We start from the raw sequence: 20943 nt of genomic DNA on the forward strand, positions 1-20943 counted from the left end.
GTAATTTCCTCCTAATTTATTTAAAGTACAAAATATTCTAAAAATTAACTATTATTTTTTTTGGTGGGGGGGGGGTGGTCAATAACCGCAATTGCTACGACTGGTTCCTATATGCTCCGTCACTAGCGAGTATCACTGAACTACAATCCTAGCGACAATAAAATAGAATCAAGACACTTGAAGGAGGTTGGACAGAAGTTTAACACTTTATATTTATACAGGGAGCTTGCTATGTTACAGACTCTGTATGTAACACAGCAAATGGGGTGCTTCCACGCGTTGCAGGAGAGAGGAAAAGCAACCCAAACTCAGCTGATGCAAGGCCAATGTGGACTCAGCTGTTACATACAGAATCTGCAACTTAGTTGAGTCCTTTTACAAAGTTAAAATTCCACTTTCGATTGCACAATCTAACTTGTAAAGAAAAGGGTTAAGCCACGTGAATCATTGACTACTTGTGAAAGGAGACATCTTTGAGACACAAATAAATTAGAAAGGGATGGGACACGTGTCTTTATCTTCCAACTCAACCCAACCACTTCTGGAAGAAGGAGCCGCTCTCTATCTCTAGTGGAATTGAAAGCAGAAATATCTTGACACATCATCAACTTCTCCTTGATATTAACGATCATTAACATCCCATCGTTGTCTAACGGCTCTCCCGTCAAATCAAAATTCAAATTTCTCATGCGGTTGCATCTCTCTGGTCCAGGACCAGACATCGACCTAGTGTGTATAATTATAAATAAATGATAACCCTCACATCTCTCGTCTCCCAGCAAGTATTTTCCCATGGAAACACACAGATAGCTAAGCTTAGCCAGGCATCTAGCACTTTAAATCAGGAATGGGCTATCTTCTGAGTTTCAGATTCCATCCAGCAGGTGAAGAAATCATCAATCTTCTAAACGAGAAGGGACTTGACCCTGATTTCTCTGTCCAAACAATTTACAAGGTTGATGAATACTACTTCGACCCTCTGACAATTATTCTGTAAGTACCATCATTTAGCCATCACTCTTCAACAATTTACAGAGTTCATGGTCTTTTTGCGAGCATGGTCATGCTTCTAAGGTTGAATGGTTCATGCTTGAGTTTCATTCTGAGTACAACGGTCCTTTTCCCATTTCTTGTTTATTTTTCTTGATTTTGGCATTCACCTTGTGATTAATTTTTTAAAATTGTTGTACATTTTCCTTTCTGTAAACTCTAGGAAGTTGCAGGCTTTGTTTCCACCTGTGATGTTGGTCAATCAAGTAGCCATTTGACATCAAATTTAGAAATCATGCTGAGGAGAACAAGTTTTTAACAATTCAGTTTTATACATGAATGATTTCTTTTCCTTTGAAAATATGCCATTATTACTTGTAAAGGTCCGAAATTCCTCATCCTTCATAGGTATAAAAAAACCTAACGGCCCTAGTTTAGACTCTGAAATCCCATGACAGAGCTTGCTCTATTTTCCCGAACTTGTGTTTTGGCTTGACTAATAAGAGTGGACATTTGATTCTAGCAGACGGTGTCAAAAACATGTTTTGAATAAAGGGTTCTTTTTTCTGTGGATTTAACTTCAGGTACAAACTCAGCAACTACCAATTCATCATATGACTTACAACTTCAGAAATCATGTTGCAGAAAATAGCTTTTCGAGGGTGAGAAAGCTCATGCCTTAGCGGCAGTTTCAATATCAAGTTATCCATGTTGAGTACGACACTTTTGCTAAAAAATTAATACTCTTGACATTTTATTTTAGGTAGAACCTCAACAACTACCAAATCACAATTTGCCTTTTGATTGTGAAAATCATATTGCAGAAAATACTGTTCAAGGGGTGAGAAAAGACGCATCTTATACTCCATTATTAATGTCATCAATTCCTAAATGTTGTATATAAGGAATAAATCCAAGATTAGTGGTTCTTATTTGCAGATCTTTACTTCAGGTAGAACATGAACAAGTAGCAGGTCATAATATGACTTTCAATTATAGAAATCATGTTGTAAAAAATATTTTTGCAACGGTGAGAAAGAACATACCTTATGGACAGCTTTTTTACATCAACTTGTGCATGCAATGCGGGAGAGACGTACTCAGAACCAATGCTGTTTATTGGTTGTTATTTCAGGAAGAATTGCGACAATTACCGGGTCACCATTTGGCATCTGATTCTGGAAATCATGCTGCAGAAAATATTTTTCCAGGGGTGAGAAAAATGATGACTTAGTGACACTTTTTGATTTCAACTTACATTTGTATTGTATGATAAACATATCCGGAGATAATAATGCATTGTCCATGGTCTTTGCTTGAGGTAGCAGGGTCTTTTATACCAAAATTACTTCTGATAACAGAAATCATGTAGCAGAAAATATTCTTCTGAGGGTGACAAAGAACATGACTTGTGTGTGTTTATCAATTATCTAGTTGCAAATGTAGTGCATGAGAAACATATTTGGGACTAATGCTACTTTGACTATGGCTAATTGGCTATAATTTCAGGACTGAATTACAACTCTTTCTCCGCACTTTAGTTGCTTAGTTGCCAATTAATCCAGAACAAATGTTGTATATAAGGGGTGAGAAAAGACGCATCTTATACTCCATTATCAATGTCATCAATTCCTAAATGTTGTATATAAGGAATAAATCCAAGATTAGTGGTTCTTATTTGCAGATCTTTACTTCAGGTAGAACATGAACAAGTAGCAGGTCATAATATGACTTTCAATTATAGAAATCATGTTGTAAAAAATATTTTTGCAACGGTGAGAAAGAACATGCCTTATGGACAGCTTTTTTACATCAACTTGTGCATGCAATGCGGGAGAGACGTACTCAGAACCAATGCTGTTTATTGGTTGTTATTTCAGGAAGAATTGCGACAATTACCGGGTCACCATTTGGCATCTGATTCTGGAAATCATGCTGCAGAAAATATTTTTCCAGGGGTGAGAAAAATGATGACTTAGTGACACTTTTTGATTTCAACTTACATTTGTATTGTATGATAAACATATCCGGAGATAATAATGCATTGTCCATGGTCTTTGCTTGAGGTAGCAGGGTCTTTTATACCAAAATTACTTCTGATAACAGAAATCATGTAGCAGAAAATATTCTTCTGAGGGTGACAAAGAACATGACTTGTGTGTGTTTATCAATTATCTAGTTGCAAATGTAGTGCATGAGAAACATATTTGGGACTAATGCTACTTTGACTATGGCTAATTGGCTATAATTTCAGGACTGAATTACAACTCTTTCTCCGCACTTTAGTTGCTTAGTTGCCAATTAATCCAGAACAAATGTTGTATATAAGGGGTGAGAAAAGACGCATCTTATACTCCATTATCAATGTCATCAATTCCTAAATGTTGTATATAAGGAATAAATCCAAGATTAGTGGTTCTTATTTGCAGATCTTTACTTCAGGTAGAACATGAACAAGTAGCAGGTCATAATATGACTTTCAATTATAGAAATCATGTTGTAAAAAATATTTTTGCAACGGTGAGAAAGAACATGCCTTATGGACAGCTTTTTTACATCAACTTGTGCATGCAATGCGGGAGAGACGTACTCAGAACCAATGCTGTTTATTGGTTGTTATTTCAGGAAGAATTGCGACAATTACCGGGTCACCATTTGGCATCTGATTCTGGAAATCATGCTGCAGAAAATATTTTTCCAGGGGTGAGAAAAATGATGACTTAGTGACACTTTTTGATTTCAACTTACATTTGTATTGTATGATAAACATATCCGGAGATAATAATGCATTGTCCATGGTCTTTGCTTGAGGTAGCAGGGTCTTTTATACCAAAATTACTTCTGATAACAGAAATCATGTAGCAGAAAATATTCTTCTGAGGGTGACAAAGAACATGACTTGTGTGTGTTTATCAATTATCTAGTTGCAAATGTAGTGCATGAGAAACATATTTGGGACTAATGCTACTTTGACTATGGCTAATTGGCTATAATTTCAGGACTGAATTACAACTCTTTCTCCGCACTTTAGTTGCTTAGTTGCCAATTAATCCAGAACAAATGTTGTATATAAGGGGTGAGAAAAGACGCATCTTATACTCCATTATCAATGTCATCAATTCCTAAATGTTGTATATAAGGAATAAATCCAAGATTAGTGGTTCTTATTTGCAGATCTTTACTTCAGGTAGAACATGAACAAGTAGCAGGTCATAATATGACTTTCAATTATAGAAATCATGTTGTAAAAAATATTTTTGCAACGGTGAGAAAGAACATGCCTTATGGACAGCTTTTTTACATCAACTTGTGCATGCAATGCGGGAGAGACGTACTCAGAACCAATGCTGTTTATTGGTTGTTATTTCAGGAAGAATTGCGACAATTACCGGGTCACCATTTGGCATCTGATTCTGGAAATCATGCTGCAGAAAATATTTTTCCAGGGGTGAGAAAAATGATGACTTAGTGACACTTTTTGATTTCAACTTACATTTGTATTGTATGATAAACATATCCGGAGATAATAATGCATTGTCCATGGTCTTTGCTTGAGGTAGCAGGGTCTTTTATACCAAAATTACTTCTGATAACAGAAATCATGTAGCAGAAAATATTCTTCTGAGGGTGACAAAGAACATGACTTGTGTGTGTTTATCAATTATCTAGTTGCAAATGTAGTGCATGAGAAACATATTTGGGACTAATGCTACTTTGACTATGGCTAATTGGCTATAATTTCAGGACTGAATTACAACTCTTTCTCCGCACTTTAGTTGCTTAGTTGCCAATTAATCCAGAACAAAGATCGGCCTCCTATTCTGATGGCTTCAGCAATGACTGATGTACGGAATTTTCAATGTAAATGTGACCAGCAAACAGATGTGGACTCACAATGGCCGGTCCATGACGAACACCCTCTTTACTCGAATCTGGACTAGCAAATGGAGAATATTACCTCATTAATATTTGTAACCAACAATTAAAATTGTGAAGTGGAATGTTGAAAACTGTAATTTTGTGATAACGCTTCACGCACGTCAGATGCATTCCTAGCTCTGTTATGCAAGAAAATAGTTATTTCTATATGTGATTGGCCTCGTTCACGTGGGGCTACGCAAATTGATCCTCTTCCCTTCATGAATAGTAATGAGTTCGTTTTGTGATCTTTGAACCATATCACCATCAACTCAACCGCTTATGTGCATATATTCTTCAGATCATTTGACTAGAGCTAGGCCGTGAAGAGTTTACACACTCATACATTCTTCATATATTGTGCATATATTCTTCATATATTCTTCAGATCATAGTAAACACTCACTCACTCAAGATCAAACATTAACGTAGAAGGCAAGAAATGCACACTTTTGTCAATATTCGTAATTTGGAAAGATTTCACGTTTTTCATACGGTAACTATCAGAAGCTTTAAAGAAAGATACTGGAATCACACCTTTTAGTCTTGAGACTATCCAATCCAAGCCAATTGATTTTCCACGACCGATCAAAGAAGGAGATACTTTACACTGTTGCAATAGTGACGTTTTCTGAGGTACTTTCATGGAATAATCACTTGGGGACATTGGCTCAATGACAATTTAAATTAAAATTATAATCTACTTGTATAAAATTCAAAACTAATAAGGTAATCGTGGCTTTGGAAATGAAAAAAAAAATGGAATGATGTGTGGGTAGACAAGAAAAACACACAACTCATCACATATAAAATTGGACAATAGCTCGTTGGCTAATAGTGGACTTGTTATATCAACAAAGTTGAGAGTGCAAGACAGAGATTCAAAGTAGCAGAACATTCTAGACTTCCCTTAGTCAGGTAACCTCACACTAGAAGTTGTTTCACATTTTCAATTCCATGTGAAGGCAGCTGACTGGTGACAGAAAGGAAAAGGAGACACGTATATTGTAATATAAAGAGGATGATGCTGCTGAAACAATAACAGGTGATCGTGGGGTCAAAAAATTCTCAAACGACTTGGGTAACAAGCAGACACCTTTTTAACTTTTTCCATATTATTTTTATCACTTTGTTAATTGATCGACCTTCAAGTCTATGATTCTGTAGATTGTAGTCACTCACTCAAACAAAAGCGGTCTGGCCCACTGTAGCACAACGCGTCACGAGAAAGCGGTGTTAACGCTTTCACTTTCTGGGTGTATAAAAGAAGCGACATGATCACACAGTCGCTCTTACTCACAGAGCAAATTCTTCCTATCAAACCAGAGAGAAATATCACTGTAGCTGTAACTGTATTGAATCAGAATTCTTATTAATGGAGAGTCATGGGGGTTTCAGATCCCTTCCTACCATTGAAGAAGTAGTTACAACTCTCATTCTCCTTTGTGCTGCCTTATATTCTCAACTAAAATCTGAAATGGAGAGTCTCATGGGGTTCAGATTCCAGCCATCCAATGAACAAATCATCTGTCTTCTCGAGAAGAAGAGGCTTAACCCCCGTTTCTTGCATCACACTATCAAGGATATTGATGATATCTGCAGCCTTGAGCCTTGGGACTTGGCAGGTACGTAATGGTATTTTTATTTTTCTTACCCTCACTCTAACTCTTGAGCCACTAAAGTTAGAATGGTTTTACCAGCTAAACTAAACTAACTGGCAGGCACCATGTATTGCTTTTGTGACGCAGGGGCATCAAAAACTGAGTCCGAGGATCAAGTCTGTTACTTTTTCTATAAACCTTATTACAAATACAAGGAGAGTACACGTGCCCACAGAAGAACAAATGCAGGGTACTGGAAAGTTACTGGTAGAGGTTCCAAGATCAAAACCAGAAACGGCCTTTCTGGTATCAAAAAGATTTTGACTTTCTACTATCATGGTCCTGCTTCTAAGAAAGCTAAGACTGGCTGGGTTATGCATGAGTACCACGTGAACGACGATCCCAGTTACAAGGTATGAGCTCTGTTCTTGTCGCTCACATCAACTTTGACCATTTCTTTTATGAATTGTTGAATGTTTGGGATGTGACCTCGAACTGCATGTTTTGTCAATCTTACAACAACTGTAGTTTAATCTATATGGTGCTCCTCTTGATGATTGAAGTGATTGTTTGGTGAAGCATGCTAGAATATTGATTGGATTAGTATTAAAACTGCTACTTCTTTTTTGTGGTCTATATGACGTGGACACGAACACGATATGCATTAAGGATATGTGTCTCTGCTACCTATTATTTTAATTGGTAGGATCTTCTGGTGGATCAAATCTCAATGAAACTAAGGGTAGGGTGGTGTTAATGTAAGAAATTGCGACTTTCTTAAACAAGCATTTACATGACTTGATGAATGAATCTGTTGTTTTGTTTCTCCTAGAAGATTAATTGATAATACAGCTTACCTTATTTTGTTTGTGCCTTTAATTCATGCAGAAAGAATTCGTATTGTGTCGCATAGAAAGAAAATGCGAGAACAAGCATGGTATTTCTACTTCTGATGAAGGTGAATCAAGACAACAATTGGTTTCTCCGATTCAGCTATCACCGCGAGACCCTAGAAATCTTAGTGAAGAAAATACTCCCACTTACTCTCAGCAACTACCAAATCACAATTTGATTTCTTGTCCAGGAAATCATATTGAACAAAATACTCCCACATTCCCTCAGGTAATACCAAATGCCAGTTGGATTTCTCCAACTGATCTACTATCAAGTGATCATTTGAATTCTAATAGGAACCATATTCTCGCAAATCAGCAGCTACAGCCAAATCATTATTTGATTTCTCCTTTTGGAAATCAAATTGAACCAGATAGCAATTCTAATTCCTTTCCTAGAAATCTTATTGGACAATATACTCTCGAATACCCTCAGTTACTACCAAACCACGGTTCGGTTTCTCCGACCGAACTATTACCAAGCGACCATTTGATTTCTAACCGAAATCATATTGAAGGAAATATTATCACAAACCAGCAGCTGCAGCCACATCAAAATTTGATTTATCATTTTGGAGATCAAATTGAACAAATTAGTCCCACAAACCCCTGGCTACCACCAAATAGAAATTTGATTTCTTTTCCTGGAAATCTTATTGAACAACTACCAAGTGATCATTTGATTTCTAAGCAAAATCTTAGTGAAGAAAATAGTCTCAAAAACCTGCATCTACAGCCAAATCACAATTCGATTTCTAATTTTGGAAATCAAATTAAAGAAAATAGTCCCACAAACCCCCAGCTACCATTAAACAGCAATTTAGATTCACTACTTCTAAATCAGCCTATGGTGCTGCATTCTAGCTGTTCTTTTGTTAATTATGATATTTCTGATTATCAAATTAACAGTGATCAGGTAAATGACCTGATCAATTCCCAAAGGGCTTTCCAGGGTGAAAATTCTCGCAAAGACACTGGACAAACCCTTACCCCCGATTTAAACTCATCAAAGTCAGATGGAGGAACTTCAACTTATGCAGAGGATAGCAGTGACCCAAATAACACTGCTTACATTGATGCATGGTTAGATGAGCCACTTGAGGATGGAGGAGCTTCAACTTATGCAAAGGATAGCAGTGACCCAAATAACATTGCTTACATCGATACATGGTTAGATGAGCCACTTGAGGCTGGAAGAGCTTCAACTCTTGCAGAGGATAGCAGTGACACAAATAACACTGCTTACATGGATGGATGGATAAATGGACTATTGCTTTAAGTAGCAAATTTAAACAGCAATCAAATCCTCTAGAGGTATTATTATTAATTTACTACTATCAATATTGTGATAAATGCTCCATTCACGTTTTATTGTATTAGAACTCTGTAATCTTAAGTAGCATATGTAAACAACCATGAAATCCTCTAGGAGGAAAATATTATTATTATTGATAATTTGATATTAGTTGCTAGCAATCTTTGAGACTTTGTTACGTACTAATGGAAATGATGTTTGTAGTAATTGGATACTCCACTTGGCCTGTATCTGGTATCTATGTGTAGCATATGGCCAAGTTCTGGAAAACTTCAGTTTGTTAAACGGAATGGTTGTTCAAAAAAATACGTACGAATGGTACAAGGAGGGAGGGGCGGTTTATTCGTTGTGAGATAATGGCAATGTGTGGAACTAAATGTAAGCCTGGGTGGCCAAGCTGAAACAATAATTCAGATTAAAAAAAAAAGGAGATTTAATTAAAATTTTACCAATTTTATGTTTGGGCTACACTTATACAGGGCGTTTAAGTTTATGGTTTCTTTATTATATTCTCGTCTTTGGCCACCTTAGTTTTATTATTTTATGTTATTATCCATTTAATTTTATAGTTCTTTTACTATAGCCCTCATTTAACAAAAATACTGGTTTCGCCAATTGTCACAAGTACCTCAGACCAAATTATCTTGAACTAATTTGCGAAAAACTTCTATAATCTGAAGAACTTGCAAGGCTCGATATCAAACCGTATCAAAGGGAGATGTTCTTGAAAGACTCCAGTTAACGCGAAGAATATAGAGGCTAAGCTCTTTCTTTCGTTTCTTTTCTTTCTTATTTTTTCCTTCCTCTTTTGAGAGGGGGCTAAGCTTTTTTTTTTATTTAAATGCCTATACAAGGATTATTGTTTCTCCAAGTTTCAAAATCTTTTCTAAAACAAGAAAAGGGTCTCTATAGAAGTTATCAATATGATCGTCAAATTTATCGATTGTAAATTCAATCATGGTTATAAACTATATGAAGTTCATTGTTGTAACTACTCATACAAAATCTACTTATGAGTAAAAGACAAAAGCGCTGCTTTGATAACAAATAAAAGAAAAGAGCTGGAGTTGGATGAAATTTGTTGTGGTTGTATAATTCTAATCTCATCTCAATCAAGATATCTATTATAGAATTTTGTTAAAAAGAATAGTTTAACTGACAATTCTATTTGTTAACATTTATAGTGGGTTTGGGGCAGTTGCACTGCTTATTTTATTAATATTATTGTTGGATCTTACTTATCAATTGAACCTTTACAACAGAAGATAGGGGTGTGAATAGGTCAAGCTCATGACATCTTCGACTAAGGAATTATTAAGCTTTCTTCTATCGTCATCTCAACTGTATTTGAATGTGTACTTGAGATCAATGGTCATTAAAATAAAGTTTTTCATTACAGGATTAGCTTTTGAAAGTTTATCATAATTTTATACATGGAATACTGGAATCTCTGATGTAACACCCCAAATTCACCCAAGAAAACTCAAGAGTGATTTAGAATGAAACCTTATAACACTAATTTTATAATTTATCCAAAATAAAGTCAATATTGTCCATAAACAAAGCATACTCTCCAAAATAATAGATAAATCAATAATCCTCTAAAATAAAATCCAGCCCTAAGCAATAGTCAAAGTAGTTACAATTAATTCATCTAGAAAATGCCAAAGTTTTCAGCTAACAAATCCTCTCCGCTAGACCAAAAGCCAACATCTCTAAAATCAATCTACAAAATGTTGGAGACGAAGGGTGAGCTGTCAACTCGGTAAGCAAACTCATGTACAAGATTACTAATACTAAAAAGTATATAATCATTATTATGAAGTAGTATAAGTCAAGAAAACAGTAATCATTTTATAATCATATGTAACTCAACATCAGTTAAGTTATAACGTCAAAATCATTTCAATAAATAATTGCAATCTTTTATCAATAAAACTTTTCTTTCATTCAATTTGCTCATGTCACATAGTGTCACATGTATCCTTGGTGACATGGTCAATAATTCAATATATCACTTGTACTCCCGGTGACCCGGCCAATAGTTCAATTAGGGTACTTTACCCCGCAATAATCGTCAATAGGTGCGCACAATACAACTAGTTGTTCAATAATTTCAATAACGGTAACTACGGACAATGAGTCAAAACCTTAAAACAAATTCCAGTTTTTCAATATCAATTATTTAATAATATTTCGATAAAATGCTTATTGGACATTGAATTGGCAAAGCTTTTACAAATAGTTTTAAGGAAAAATTTTTATAGAAAAACAAGTATTTATTTAAAACTAATTTAAGAAAAACATTTTAAAATAGCTTCAAATCCATAACTTGCCAATCCATTTGAAGAATATTATTCTATTCATAAATATTTACATATATATTTATAATAAACATTATGCATGAATTTACTTATCTCGATCTAATGCAATCAACAATAACCCCAATCACACGAGCTCACTCTTGGCCTTCAAAACAAAATCCAAACTCAAGAACTCCTGCAATGGAGAATAGGAATACAATCAAAATCTTCTCTTTTTCTTATTCAAAAATATGAATTCACTCTGATGCAGCTGCTGTATTCTTTTCTTTATAAGCCAAACCTTTTAAAAACACTTAACCATTAAGGAAACATTTTTAAAATAGGGTATTTAATAAATAAATAAATAATAAAAACAACGGGTATTACATCTGAACTATCCAATCTGAGCAAATTACACCTAAGAAAAGAGAACACATTGATTATTTTACTAGATATTGCATTTCAAATACGGGGTAGAAATTTTTTGTACATCAATGGTACTACAACAACCATTTAATGCTATTTCCATTTCATTTCAAGGTAACAACACACTTGTTTTTTGGGATTTTCTCATAAATATACACGTGCGTGAACATGATTGTATTGTTATATAGGAATTTCAAATAATGAAATAATGAATTAACTCATTTCGGATAGATGCATTAGAAAAAGTTATTTTAATATTTACCATGGTATTTTTTTTAAATAATTAAGAAATTCTTCCATATATGTGAAGGTATTATATCATCTATACAATAAGTCAATCACATTCATTAATGTGTATGTAGGTTGAAAAAATGATGAATGATCAGTTATTTTAAAACAAAATTCATGTGCCACATTCTCACCTAATAATTGTATGACCTCAATTATAATATGCTTGTAATAAAGCATATAAACCTTGTTGCAAACTTTTGTAAAGGGAGCTCATGAAAAGCGGAGACGGAGATAGTTAAGGGCAAGCAGGACAAATGGTCTTACCTGAACTAAAAAACTCTCTTAATCTCGATGAACGTATAATTAAGCTTTTGTATTCATGATTCATAAACACTATATATCTTGATCAGTTAAAGCCTTTGCTCTGTACTTCTTTCAAAAAAAAATAATATTAAAAAGAATTTTATAGTTTCTACTTCCCAGTAACTTTTATTTTCATTTCTTTGATACGAAACACTTCCCGGTAATTTATTTCATATTCCCTAAAACCACATTTAGAAAAAAGTAAAAAAAATGAATATGTTAAGTTATTCAAATTTGCCAACTCTAAATAAAATTTTTGGCTCCCTCCGGATGAAAAGATAAGAGGTTATAAAAGTTGGAAAATGTTATGAATGAAATATAAAATTAATTATTACATGGAGGGTCGGTTCTAGGGTACTAAGTTCCTTAGGCCATTTTTTTTATACATATAATGCTTCCTTACATCCATTAGCTTCAATTTTTAAAAAATAAAAGAACTTAAAATTCAATCAAGTTTTAACTATATCTTGAATATCAATAATCAACAAGTAGTAAAGATTTCAAAAAGAAAAGTAGTTAAGAAGATATCTTTCTTACTTGCTTTGGAATTATTATTTCAAGAAAAGTATCTTTTAAAAAAAATTCAAAAGTGAGCCAACAAATGTAATAATTTTCTTCACACAATGGAGAGCAAGAAAATTTATAATAATAATTTTTTTTTAACAAATGCAGAATTTAATTTTTTTAGAAAAATTAATAATGAATTAACAATTAGACAATATTATTAATCGTAGTTCTTTAACATTAAGGTTATTAAATATAGAATTTGTATAAAAACTCTTCATCAGGATAATTATTAATTAAATAGAGATCTTAAAATTATAAGTAATTTAAAAAAATCTATTAATTTAATTATATCAAGGAAATATAAAAATGAAAAAGAAAATCTTCCTAATATATTGTGTCTATGTGACCACAATGAGATCTTCTTAATATATGCGACGTTAGATGACTGTCTATTTCACATATGTTTAAAGTCACTTCCATTCAGGAATTCGTTGGTGAAAATGTAATAAGAAGTATAATCAAAGAAGCAGAAGATTCTAGAATCTAGATTTCTTGTAGCAAGATTGTAAGAGAGAGTGACGGAGCAGGATAGCGGAAGCAGAATTGATAGGATAAATGAACATTAGACATCATTCTAGTACCAAACCAAGCCAACTTATTTAGGTTACACTCTTATCGAAGTGTGATTCTATCTAGTTCTAATCCAAATAACTCAAATGAGATTTTTAATAACCCTTAAACGAGATTATATAATACTTTAATCCAAATAACTCTACAACAAAGATTTTGATAGATAATTCCAAAGATTTTTTATTGAATACTTAAAGTTATAAAAATAATAACATGACCTCTCTATTTATAATAGAGTAAATCTACTTCCCCAAGTTAATTTAAAAGGGAGACTAATGGTCTAATTCAAGATCAATGTCATCAGTTCATAAGGAATAAATCCAAGATTAATGCTTCTTATTTGCAGATCTTTACTTCAGGGAGAACATGAACAATTAATAGGTCATAATATGACTTTCAATTATAGAAATCATGTTGTAAAAATTATTTTTGCAACGGTGAGAAAGAACTGTTGGAAAATTTTCAAAATAAATGATGTCTTATGGTAAAGACATGTCCTATTAATTGCGCCTTATAGAAAATGTGCCTTTCACTAAAGACGTGTTTAATTAAATGATGTCTTGTTGTAAGGACATGTCCATTTAATTATGTCTTATAGAGAATATATCTTTTTACTAAATGATATAACTTTTCATGGCAACATTTCACTTAGAGATGCATCATTTAATGGTGACATTTCATTTGAAAGAGTGATGGTTCAATTTGGACCATTGATTAAAATAAAATATAGATCCAATGGCCATGAATGAAGGGGTATCATGAAAGTTGACAACCCAAATGAGGGGGCACAAATATATCTATAAATAGGAGTCATGTTTAAGCCATTTAGATATGAAATTAATGATCCTACACCACTCTTTTCTTAGTCTTCCTTTCTAGAACGAATTTCAACACAAAACATCCATTTCTTTTGTGCATTAAAAATCCAATATATTGTTTTCTGCATGAACAATATATTATTTCTTGGCAGGCTTGCAACATTCAAGAGTATTTTGATTTATTTTCATTGATGCACAATGCAAGCAAACTAACAAGTGCTTAATTATATCATGGAGGCGTATTTGCTTAACCCATATGCAGAACTCAATTGGTGGGGGCAAATAACGTCATAAGGAAAGTGATATTTGTAACGTGCTTTGAAGTTCACAAATTTTTCTGTAGTTTATTTATTACTATTATTTTTCTTTCTACATACAGAGGTAGTTGTAAATACATTACTTTTCACAATAAAGTTCCACCATTATTGTTGTATTTGTCTACATTTGCCATTCCCCACAATTTCAACCACCAACAAGAACATGCCTTATGGACAGCTTTTTTATATCAACTTGTGCATGCAATGCAGGAGAGACGTACTCAGAACCAATGTTGTCTATTGGTTGTTATTTCGGGAAGAATTGCGACAATTACCGGGTCACCATTTGGCATTTGATTCTGGAAATCATGCTGCAGAAAATATTTTTCCAGGGGTGAGAAAAATGATGACTTACTGACACTTTTTGATTTCAACTTACATATGTATTGTATGATAAACATATCCTGAGTTAATAATGCATTGTCCATGGTCTTTGCTTAAGGTTGCATGGTCTTTTCTACCAAAATCACTTCTGATAACAGAAATCATGTAGCAGAAAATATTCTTCTGAGGGTGACAAAGAACATGACTCGTGTGTGTTTACCAATTATCTAGTTGCAAACGTAGTGCATGAGAAACATATTTGGGACTAATGCTACTTTGACTATGGCTAATTGGCTATAATTTCAGGAAGAACCTCGACTACTACCAAATCACCATTTGTCTTAGCACTCTAGAAATTATGTTGCAGAAAATACTTTTCCATCGGTAAGAAAAAGCGTGCATAATATCTTTAATGCACTATAAATATATCTCTAACTAATGCTTGTTTCTGTTATTCTTATTTCAGGTAGAATCTTAACAATTACCAAGTCATTATTTGATTTCTAAAATCAGAGATCAAGTTGCAGAACAAAAATTTTCAGGGGTGAGAGCAGTCATGCTTTATAAACATTCCAGATATTTAGTTTTACATCATGCATGATAAACATTTATAGAACTGACAGTTATTCCTATGTCGTTCTCAGGGGAAGCCTCTGGTGTTTGCACAATTTGATGCTCTCTACTACTGTAGTGGACTGAATTACAACTCTTTCTCCGCACTTTAGTTGCCAATTAATCCAGAACAAAGATCGGCCCCCTATTCTGATGGCTTCAGCAATGACTGATGTACTGAATTTTCAATGTAAACGTGAGCAGCAAAATGATGTGAACTCACAATGGCCTGTCCATGACGAACACCCTCTTTACTCGAATCTGGACTAGCAAATGGAGAATATTACCTCATTCGTATTTGTAACCAACAATTAAAATTGTGTAGGGGAATGTTGAAATTGTAATTTTGTGATAACACTTCACGCACGTCAGAAGCATTCCTAGCTCTGTTATGCAAGAAAATAGTTATTTCTATATGTGATTGGCCTTGTTCCGTGGGGCTACGCAAATGGATCCTCTTCCCTCCATGAATAGTGATGAGTTCATTTTGTGATCTTTGAACCATATCACCATCAACTCAACTGTTTATGTGAATATATTTTTCAGATCATTTGACTTGCGCTAGGCCGTGAAGAGTTTACTATTCGCACAGTAACCACTCACTCACTCAAGATCAAACACTAACGTAGATGGCAAGAAATGCATACTTTCTTCACTATTCGTAATTCGGAAAGATTTCATACTTTTTCAGAAGCTTAAAGATACTAGAATCGCACCTTTAGTCTTGAGACTATCCATTATCCAATCCAAGCCAGTTTATTTTCCACGATTGATCAAAGAAGGAGATACTCTATAGTCTTGCAATAATGACGTTTACTGAGGTACTTTCATGGAATAATCACTTTAGGACATTGGCTCAATGACAATTTAAAATAGAATTACAATATACTTACATAAAATTCAAGAAAAACAGATATAATTAGACACTAGCTCATTGGCTAACAGCGGAATTGTTATCTTAACAGAGTTGAAGAGTACAAGAGAAAGAGATTCAAAGTAGCAGAAGATTCTAGACTTCCCTCAGTCGGGTAACCTCACACTAGAAGTTGTTTCACATTTTCAATTCCATGACACTAGCTCGTTGGCTAATAGTGGACTTGTTATCTCAACAAAAGTTGAGAGTGCAAGACAGAGATTCAAAGTAGCAGAACATTCTAGACTTCCCTTAGTCAGGTAACCTCACACTAGAAGTTGTTTCACATTTTCAATTCGATGTGAAGGCAGTTGACTGGCGACAGAAAAGAAAAGGGCACATGCATAATGTAATATAAAGAGGATGCTGCTGCTGAACCAATGAGAGGGTGACCGTGGGGCCCCAAAATTCTCAAACTTGGGTAACGAGCAGACACCTTTTTAACTTTTCCATATTATTTTTGTCACTTTGTTAATTCATCGACCTTCAAATATATGACTCTGTAGACTGTACTCGCTCACTCAATAATCAATAATCTAACGGCGTTGGAGAAAAAGCGGTCTGGCTCACTGTAGCACAACGCGTCGTGACTCGCGAGAGAGCGGCGTTAACGCTTTCACTTTCTTGGTGTATAAAAGAAGTGATCACACAATCGCTCTCTCACCGAGCAAATTCTTCCCATCAAACCAGAGAGAAATACCAGTATAGCTGTAGCTGTTTTGAATCAGAATTCTTAGTAATGGAGAGTCATGGAGGTTTCAGATCCCTTCCTACCGTTGAAGAAGTAGTTACTACTCTCATTCTCCTTTGTGCTGCCTTATATTCTCAACTAAAATCTGAAATGGAGAGTCTCATGGGGTTCAGATTCCAGCCATCCAATGAACAAATCTTCTGTCTTCTCGAGAAGAAGAGGCTTAACCCCCATTTCTCGCATCACACTATCAAGGATATTGATGATATCTGCAGCCTTGAGCCTTGGGACTTGGCAGGTACGTAATGGTATTTTTATTCTTCTTACCCTCACTCGAACTCTTGAACCACTAAAGTTAGAATGGTTTTGCCAGCGAAACTAAACTAACTGGCAGGCACCATGTATTACTTTTGTAACGCAGGGGCATCAAAAACTGAGTCCGAGGATCGAGTTTGTTACTTTTTCTGTAAACCTTATTACAAATACAAGAAGAGTACACGTGCCCACAGAAGAACAAATGCAGGGTACTGGAAAGTTACTGGTAGAGGTTCCAAGATCAAAACCAGAAACGGCCTTTCTGGTACCAAAAAGATTTTGACTTTCAAATATCATGGTCCTGCTTCCAAGAAAGCTAAGATTGGCTGGGTTATGCATGAGTACCATGTGAACGACGATCCCAGTTACAAGGTATGAGCTCTGTTCTTGTCGCTCACATCAACTTTGACCATTTCTTTTATGAATTGTTGAATGTTTGGGATGTGACCTCGAACTGCATGTTTTGTCAATCTTACAACAACTGTAGTTTAATCTATATGGTGCTCCTCTTGATGATTGAAGTGATTGTTTGGTGAAGCATGCTAGAATATTGATTGGATTAGTATTAAAACTGCTACTTCTTTTTGGTGGTCTATATTACGTGGACATGACACGATATGCACTAAGGATATGTGTCTCTGTCACCTATTATTTTAATTGGTAGGATCTTCTGGTGGATCAAATCTCAATGAAACTAAGGGCAGGGTGGTGTTAATGTAAGAAATTGTGACTTTCTTAAACAAGCATTAACATGACTTGATGAAAGAATCGGTAGTTTTGTTTCTCCTAGAAGTTTGGTGACTAGTAAACTGGCTATGCTAATGAAAATCTGAAGATTAATTGATAATTTAGCTTACCTTATTTTGTTTGTGCCTTCAATTCATGCAGATAGAATTCGTATTGTGTCGCATAGAAAGAAAATGCGAAAACAAGCATGGTATTTCTACTTCTGATGGTGGTGAATCGAGACAACAACTGGTTTCTTGTCTTAGTGAAGAAAATACTCCCACTAACTCTCAGCAGCAACTACCAAATCACAATTTGATTTCTTGTCCAGGAAATCATATTGAACAAAGTACTCCCACATTCCCTCGGGTAATACCAAATGCCAATTTGATTTCTCCAACTGATCTACTATCAAGTGATCATTTGAATTCTAATAGAAACCATAGTGAAGGAAATATTCTCACAAACCAGCAGCAACAGCCAAATCACAATTTGATTTCTCCTTTTGGAAATCTAATTGAGGAAAACAGCCCCACAAACCCCCAGCTACCACCAGACAGCAATTCTAATTCCTTTCCTAGAAATCTTATTGGACAATATACTCTCAAATACCCTCAGTTACTACCAAACCATGGTTTGGTTTCTCCGACTGAACTATTACCAAGTGACCATTTGATTTCTAAGCGAAATCATATTGAAGAAAATATTATCAAAAACCAGCAGCTACACCCACATCACAATTTGATTTATCATTTTGGAAATCAAATTGAACAAAATAGTCCCACAAACCCCTGGCTACCACCAAATAGCAATTTGATTTCTTTTCCTGGAAATCTTATTGAACAACTACCAAGTGACCATTTGATTTCTAAGCAAACTCTTAGTGAAGAAAATAGTCTCAAAAACCTGCATCTACAGCCAAATCACAATTCGATTTCTAATTTTGGAAATCAAATTAAAGAAAATAGTCCCACAAACCCCCAGTTACCATTAAACAGCAATTTAGATTCACAGCTACTTCTAAATCAGCCTATGGTACTGCATTCTAGCTGTTCTTTTGTTAATTATGATATTTCTGATTATCAAATTAACAGTGATCAGGTAAATGACCTGATCAATTCCCAAAGGGCTTTCCAGTGTGAAAATTCTCGCAAAGACACTGGACAAACCCTTTCCCCTGACTTAAACTCATCAAAGTCAGATGGAGGAACTTCAACTTATGCAGAGGATAGCAGTGACACAAATAACACTGCTTACATGGATGCATGGATAAATGGACTATTGCTTTAAGTAGCAAATTTAAACAGCAATCAAATCCTCTCGAGGTATTATTATTAATTTACTACTATCAATATTGTGATAAATGCTCCATTCACGTTTTATTGTAATAGAACTCTGTAATCTTAAGTAGCATATGTAAACAACCATGAAATCCTCCAGGAGGAAAATATTATTGTTATTGACAATTTGATATTAGTTGCTAGTAATCTTTGAGACTTTGTTACGTACTAATGGAAATGATGTTTGTAGTAATTGGATACTCCACTTGGCCTGTATCTGGTATCTATGTGTAGCATATGGCCAAGTTCTGGAAAACTTTAGTTTGTTAAACGGAATGGTTGTTCAAAAAAATACGTACGAATGGTACAAGGAGGGAGGGGCGGTTTATTCGTTGTGAGATAATGGCAATGTGTGGAACTAAATGTAAGCCTGGGTGGCCAAGCTGAAACAATAATTCGGATTTAAAAAAAAAAGGAGATTTAATTAAAATTTTACCAATTTTATGTTTGGGCTACACTTATGCAGGGTGTTTAAGTTTATGGTTTCTTTATTATATTCTCGTCTTTGGCCCCCTTAGTTTTACTATTTTATGTTATTATCCATTTAATTTTATAATTCTTTTATTATAGCCCTCATTTAACAAAAATACTGGTTTGGCCAATTGTCACAAGTACGTCAGATCAAATTATCTTGAACTAATTTGCGAAAAACGTCTATAATCTGAAGAACTTGCAAGGCTCGATATCAACCATATCAAAGGGAGATGTTCTTGAAAGACTCCAGTTAATGCGAAGAATATGGCGGCTAAGCTCTTTCTTTCGTTTCTTTTCTTTCTTATTTTTTCCTTCCTCTTTTGAGAGGGGGCTAAGCTTTTTTTTTTTTTTTTAAATGCCTATACAAGGATTATTGTTTCTCCAAGTTTCAAAATCTTTTCTAAAACAAGAAAAGGGTCTCTATAGAAGTTATCAATATGATCGTCAAATTTATCGATTGTAAATTCAATCATAGTTATAAACTATATGAAGACAAAAGCGGTGCTTTGATACCAAATAAAAGAAAAGAGAGCCGGGGTTGGATGAAATTTGTTGTGCTTGTATAATTCTAAACTCATTCTAAATCAATATATGTATTATAAAGTTTTGTTAGAAAGAATAGTTCAATTGACAATTCTGCTTGTTAACATTTAGGGAGTATTTGGGTCAGTTGCGCTGCTTATTTTATTAATATTATTGTTGGATCTTCCTTATCAATTGAAGCTTTGCAACAGAAGATAGGGGTGTGAATAGGTCAAGCTCATGACATCTTCAACTAAGGAATTAAGCTTTCTTCGATCGTCATCTCAACTGTATTTGAATGTGTACTTGAAATCAATGGTCATTAAAATAAAGTTTTTCATTGCAGAATTAGCTTTTTGGAAGTTTTTCATAGTTTTATATGTGGAATAGTGGAATCTCTGAACTATCCAATCTGAGCAAATTACACCTCGGAAAAAAGAACACGTTGATTATTTTACCAGATATTGCACTTCATCGATTTTCATTATACCACAATTGGTCATCGTTTTGGTACCTCATATGGAAGGCGTGCCACTTTGTTCACAATCTTTTTTAAGCTTGTTTGGGATTTGGAGTTGGGTAATTGTAGTTTAAAAGTTACAATACTAAAGTGTCTGATAAATATTAGTTTGGAAGATAAATTAATTTGATTTTACAATGAAAAATTTATTATATTTGTACCAATTTTATCAAAATTGTTATTTATAAATTATA

At 34.4% G+C, this 20943-nt stretch overlaps 3 protein-coding genes across 33 annotated transcripts; all 3 read left to right on the top strand.

The window, feature by feature from the left end:
• The first annotated feature begins 599 nt into the window (after positions 1–599).
• On the top strand, positions 600–13537 carry LOC127900920 (uncharacterized). 28 transcript variants are annotated; one of them, XR_008052807.1, is made up of 11 exons: positions 1584–1652; positions 1754–1831; positions 1930–2020; positions 2126–2203; positions 2500–2576; positions 2675–2948; positions 3245–3321; positions 3420–3693; positions 3990–4066; positions 4165–4438; positions 4735–5076. XR_008052807.1 is itself a non-coding variant. In XM_052436337.1 (8 exons), the coding sequence occupies exons 2-8, from the start codon at positions 1605–1607 to the stop codon at positions 4457–4459; spliced, it is 546 nt and encodes a 181-aa protein (XP_052292297.1). In that variant the 5' UTR covers positions 602–993; positions 1575–1604; the 3' UTR covers positions 4460–4589. The 28 variants fall into 28 exon arrangements, 18 of the variants coding, with proteins under 18 accessions (XP_052292307.1, XP_052292309.1, XP_052292306.1 ...); XR_008052808.1 differs by lacking the exon at positions 1930–2020 and having other exon boundaries at positions 1631–1652; positions 1758–1831; XR_008052811.1 differs by lacking the exons at positions 2500–2576; positions 2675–2948.
• LOC102621385 (uncharacterized) lies at positions 6006–20580 on the top strand. 2 transcript variants are annotated; one of them, XM_052436331.1, is made up of 4 exons: positions 6006–6299; positions 16917–17150; positions 17274–17539; positions 18056–20580. In XM_052436331.1, the coding sequence occupies exons 1-4, from the start codon at positions 6284–6286 to the stop codon at positions 19181–19183; spliced, it is 1644 nt and encodes a 547-aa protein (XP_052292291.1). In that variant the 5' UTR covers positions 6006–6283; the 3' UTR covers positions 19184–20580. The 2 variants fall into 2 exon arrangements, with proteins under 2 accessions (XP_052292291.1, XP_052292290.1); XM_052436330.1 differs by lacking the exon at positions 6006–6299 and having other exon boundaries at positions 16777–17150.
• Positions 6306–9070, top strand: LOC102627074 (NAC domain-containing protein 86-like). Of its 3 annotated transcripts, XM_052436329.1 has the most exons (4): positions 6306–6533; positions 6657–6922; positions 7398–7631; positions 8312–8444. In XM_052436329.1, exons 1-4 carry the CDS (start codon positions 6386–6388, stop codon positions 8312–8314), a joined length of 651 nt encoding a protein of 216 aa, XP_052292289.1. In that variant the 5' UTR covers positions 6306–6385; the 3' UTR covers positions 8315–8444. The 3 variants fall into 3 exon arrangements, with proteins under 3 accessions (XP_052292289.1, XP_052292287.1, XP_052292288.1); XM_052436327.1 differs by having other exon boundaries at positions 7398–9070; XM_052436328.1 differs by lacking the exon at positions 7398–7631 and having other exon boundaries at positions 8355–9070.
• Positions 20581–20943: the final 363 nt, after the last annotated feature.

The sequence above is a fragment of the Citrus sinensis genome, chromosome 3 (genome assembly GCF_022201045.2).
Source record: "Citrus sinensis cultivar Valencia sweet orange chromosome 3, DVS_A1.0, whole genome shotgun sequence".
Classification (NCBI taxonomy): Eukaryota; Viridiplantae; Streptophyta; class Magnoliopsida; order Sapindales; family Rutaceae; genus Citrus; species Citrus sinensis.

Excerpts from the sequence above, each read along its gene's own strand:
- LOC127900920 (XM_052436334.1), top strand. The coding sequence starts at position 1,605 with ATGACTTACAACTTCAGAAATCATGTTGCAGAAAATAGCTTTTCGAGG. Across the intron at positions 1,653-1,757 it reads CAGAAAATAGCTTTTCGAGG|AACCTCAACAACTACCAAAT; the intron begins GTGAGAAAGCTC and ends TATTTTAGGTAG. Across the intron at positions 3,694-4,360 it reads CAGAAAATATTTTTCCAGGG|GAAGAATTGCGACAATTACC; the intron begins GTGAGAAAAATG and ends TTGTTATTTCAG.
- LOC102621385 (XM_052436331.1), top strand. Across the intron at positions 17,151-17,273 it reads TGAGCCTTGGGACTTGGCAG|GGGCATCAAAAACTGAGTCC; the intron begins GTACGTAATGGT and ends TTTGTAACGCAG. Across the intron at positions 17,540-18,055 it reads ACGACGATCCCAGTTACAAG|ATAGAATTCGTATTGTGTCG; the intron begins GTATGAGCTCTG and ends CAATTCATGCAG.
- LOC102627074 (XM_052436327.1), top strand. The coding sequence starts at position 6,386 with ATGGAGAGTCTCATGGGGTTCAGATTCCAGCCATCCAATGAACAAATC. Across the intron at positions 6,534-6,656 it reads TGAGCCTTGGGACTTGGCAG|GGGCATCAAAAACTGAGTCC; the intron begins GTACGTAATGGT and ends TTTGTGACGCAG. Across the intron at positions 6,923-7,397 it reads ACGACGATCCCAGTTACAAG|AAAGAATTCGTATTGTGTCG; the intron begins GTATGAGCTCTG and ends TAATTCATGCAG.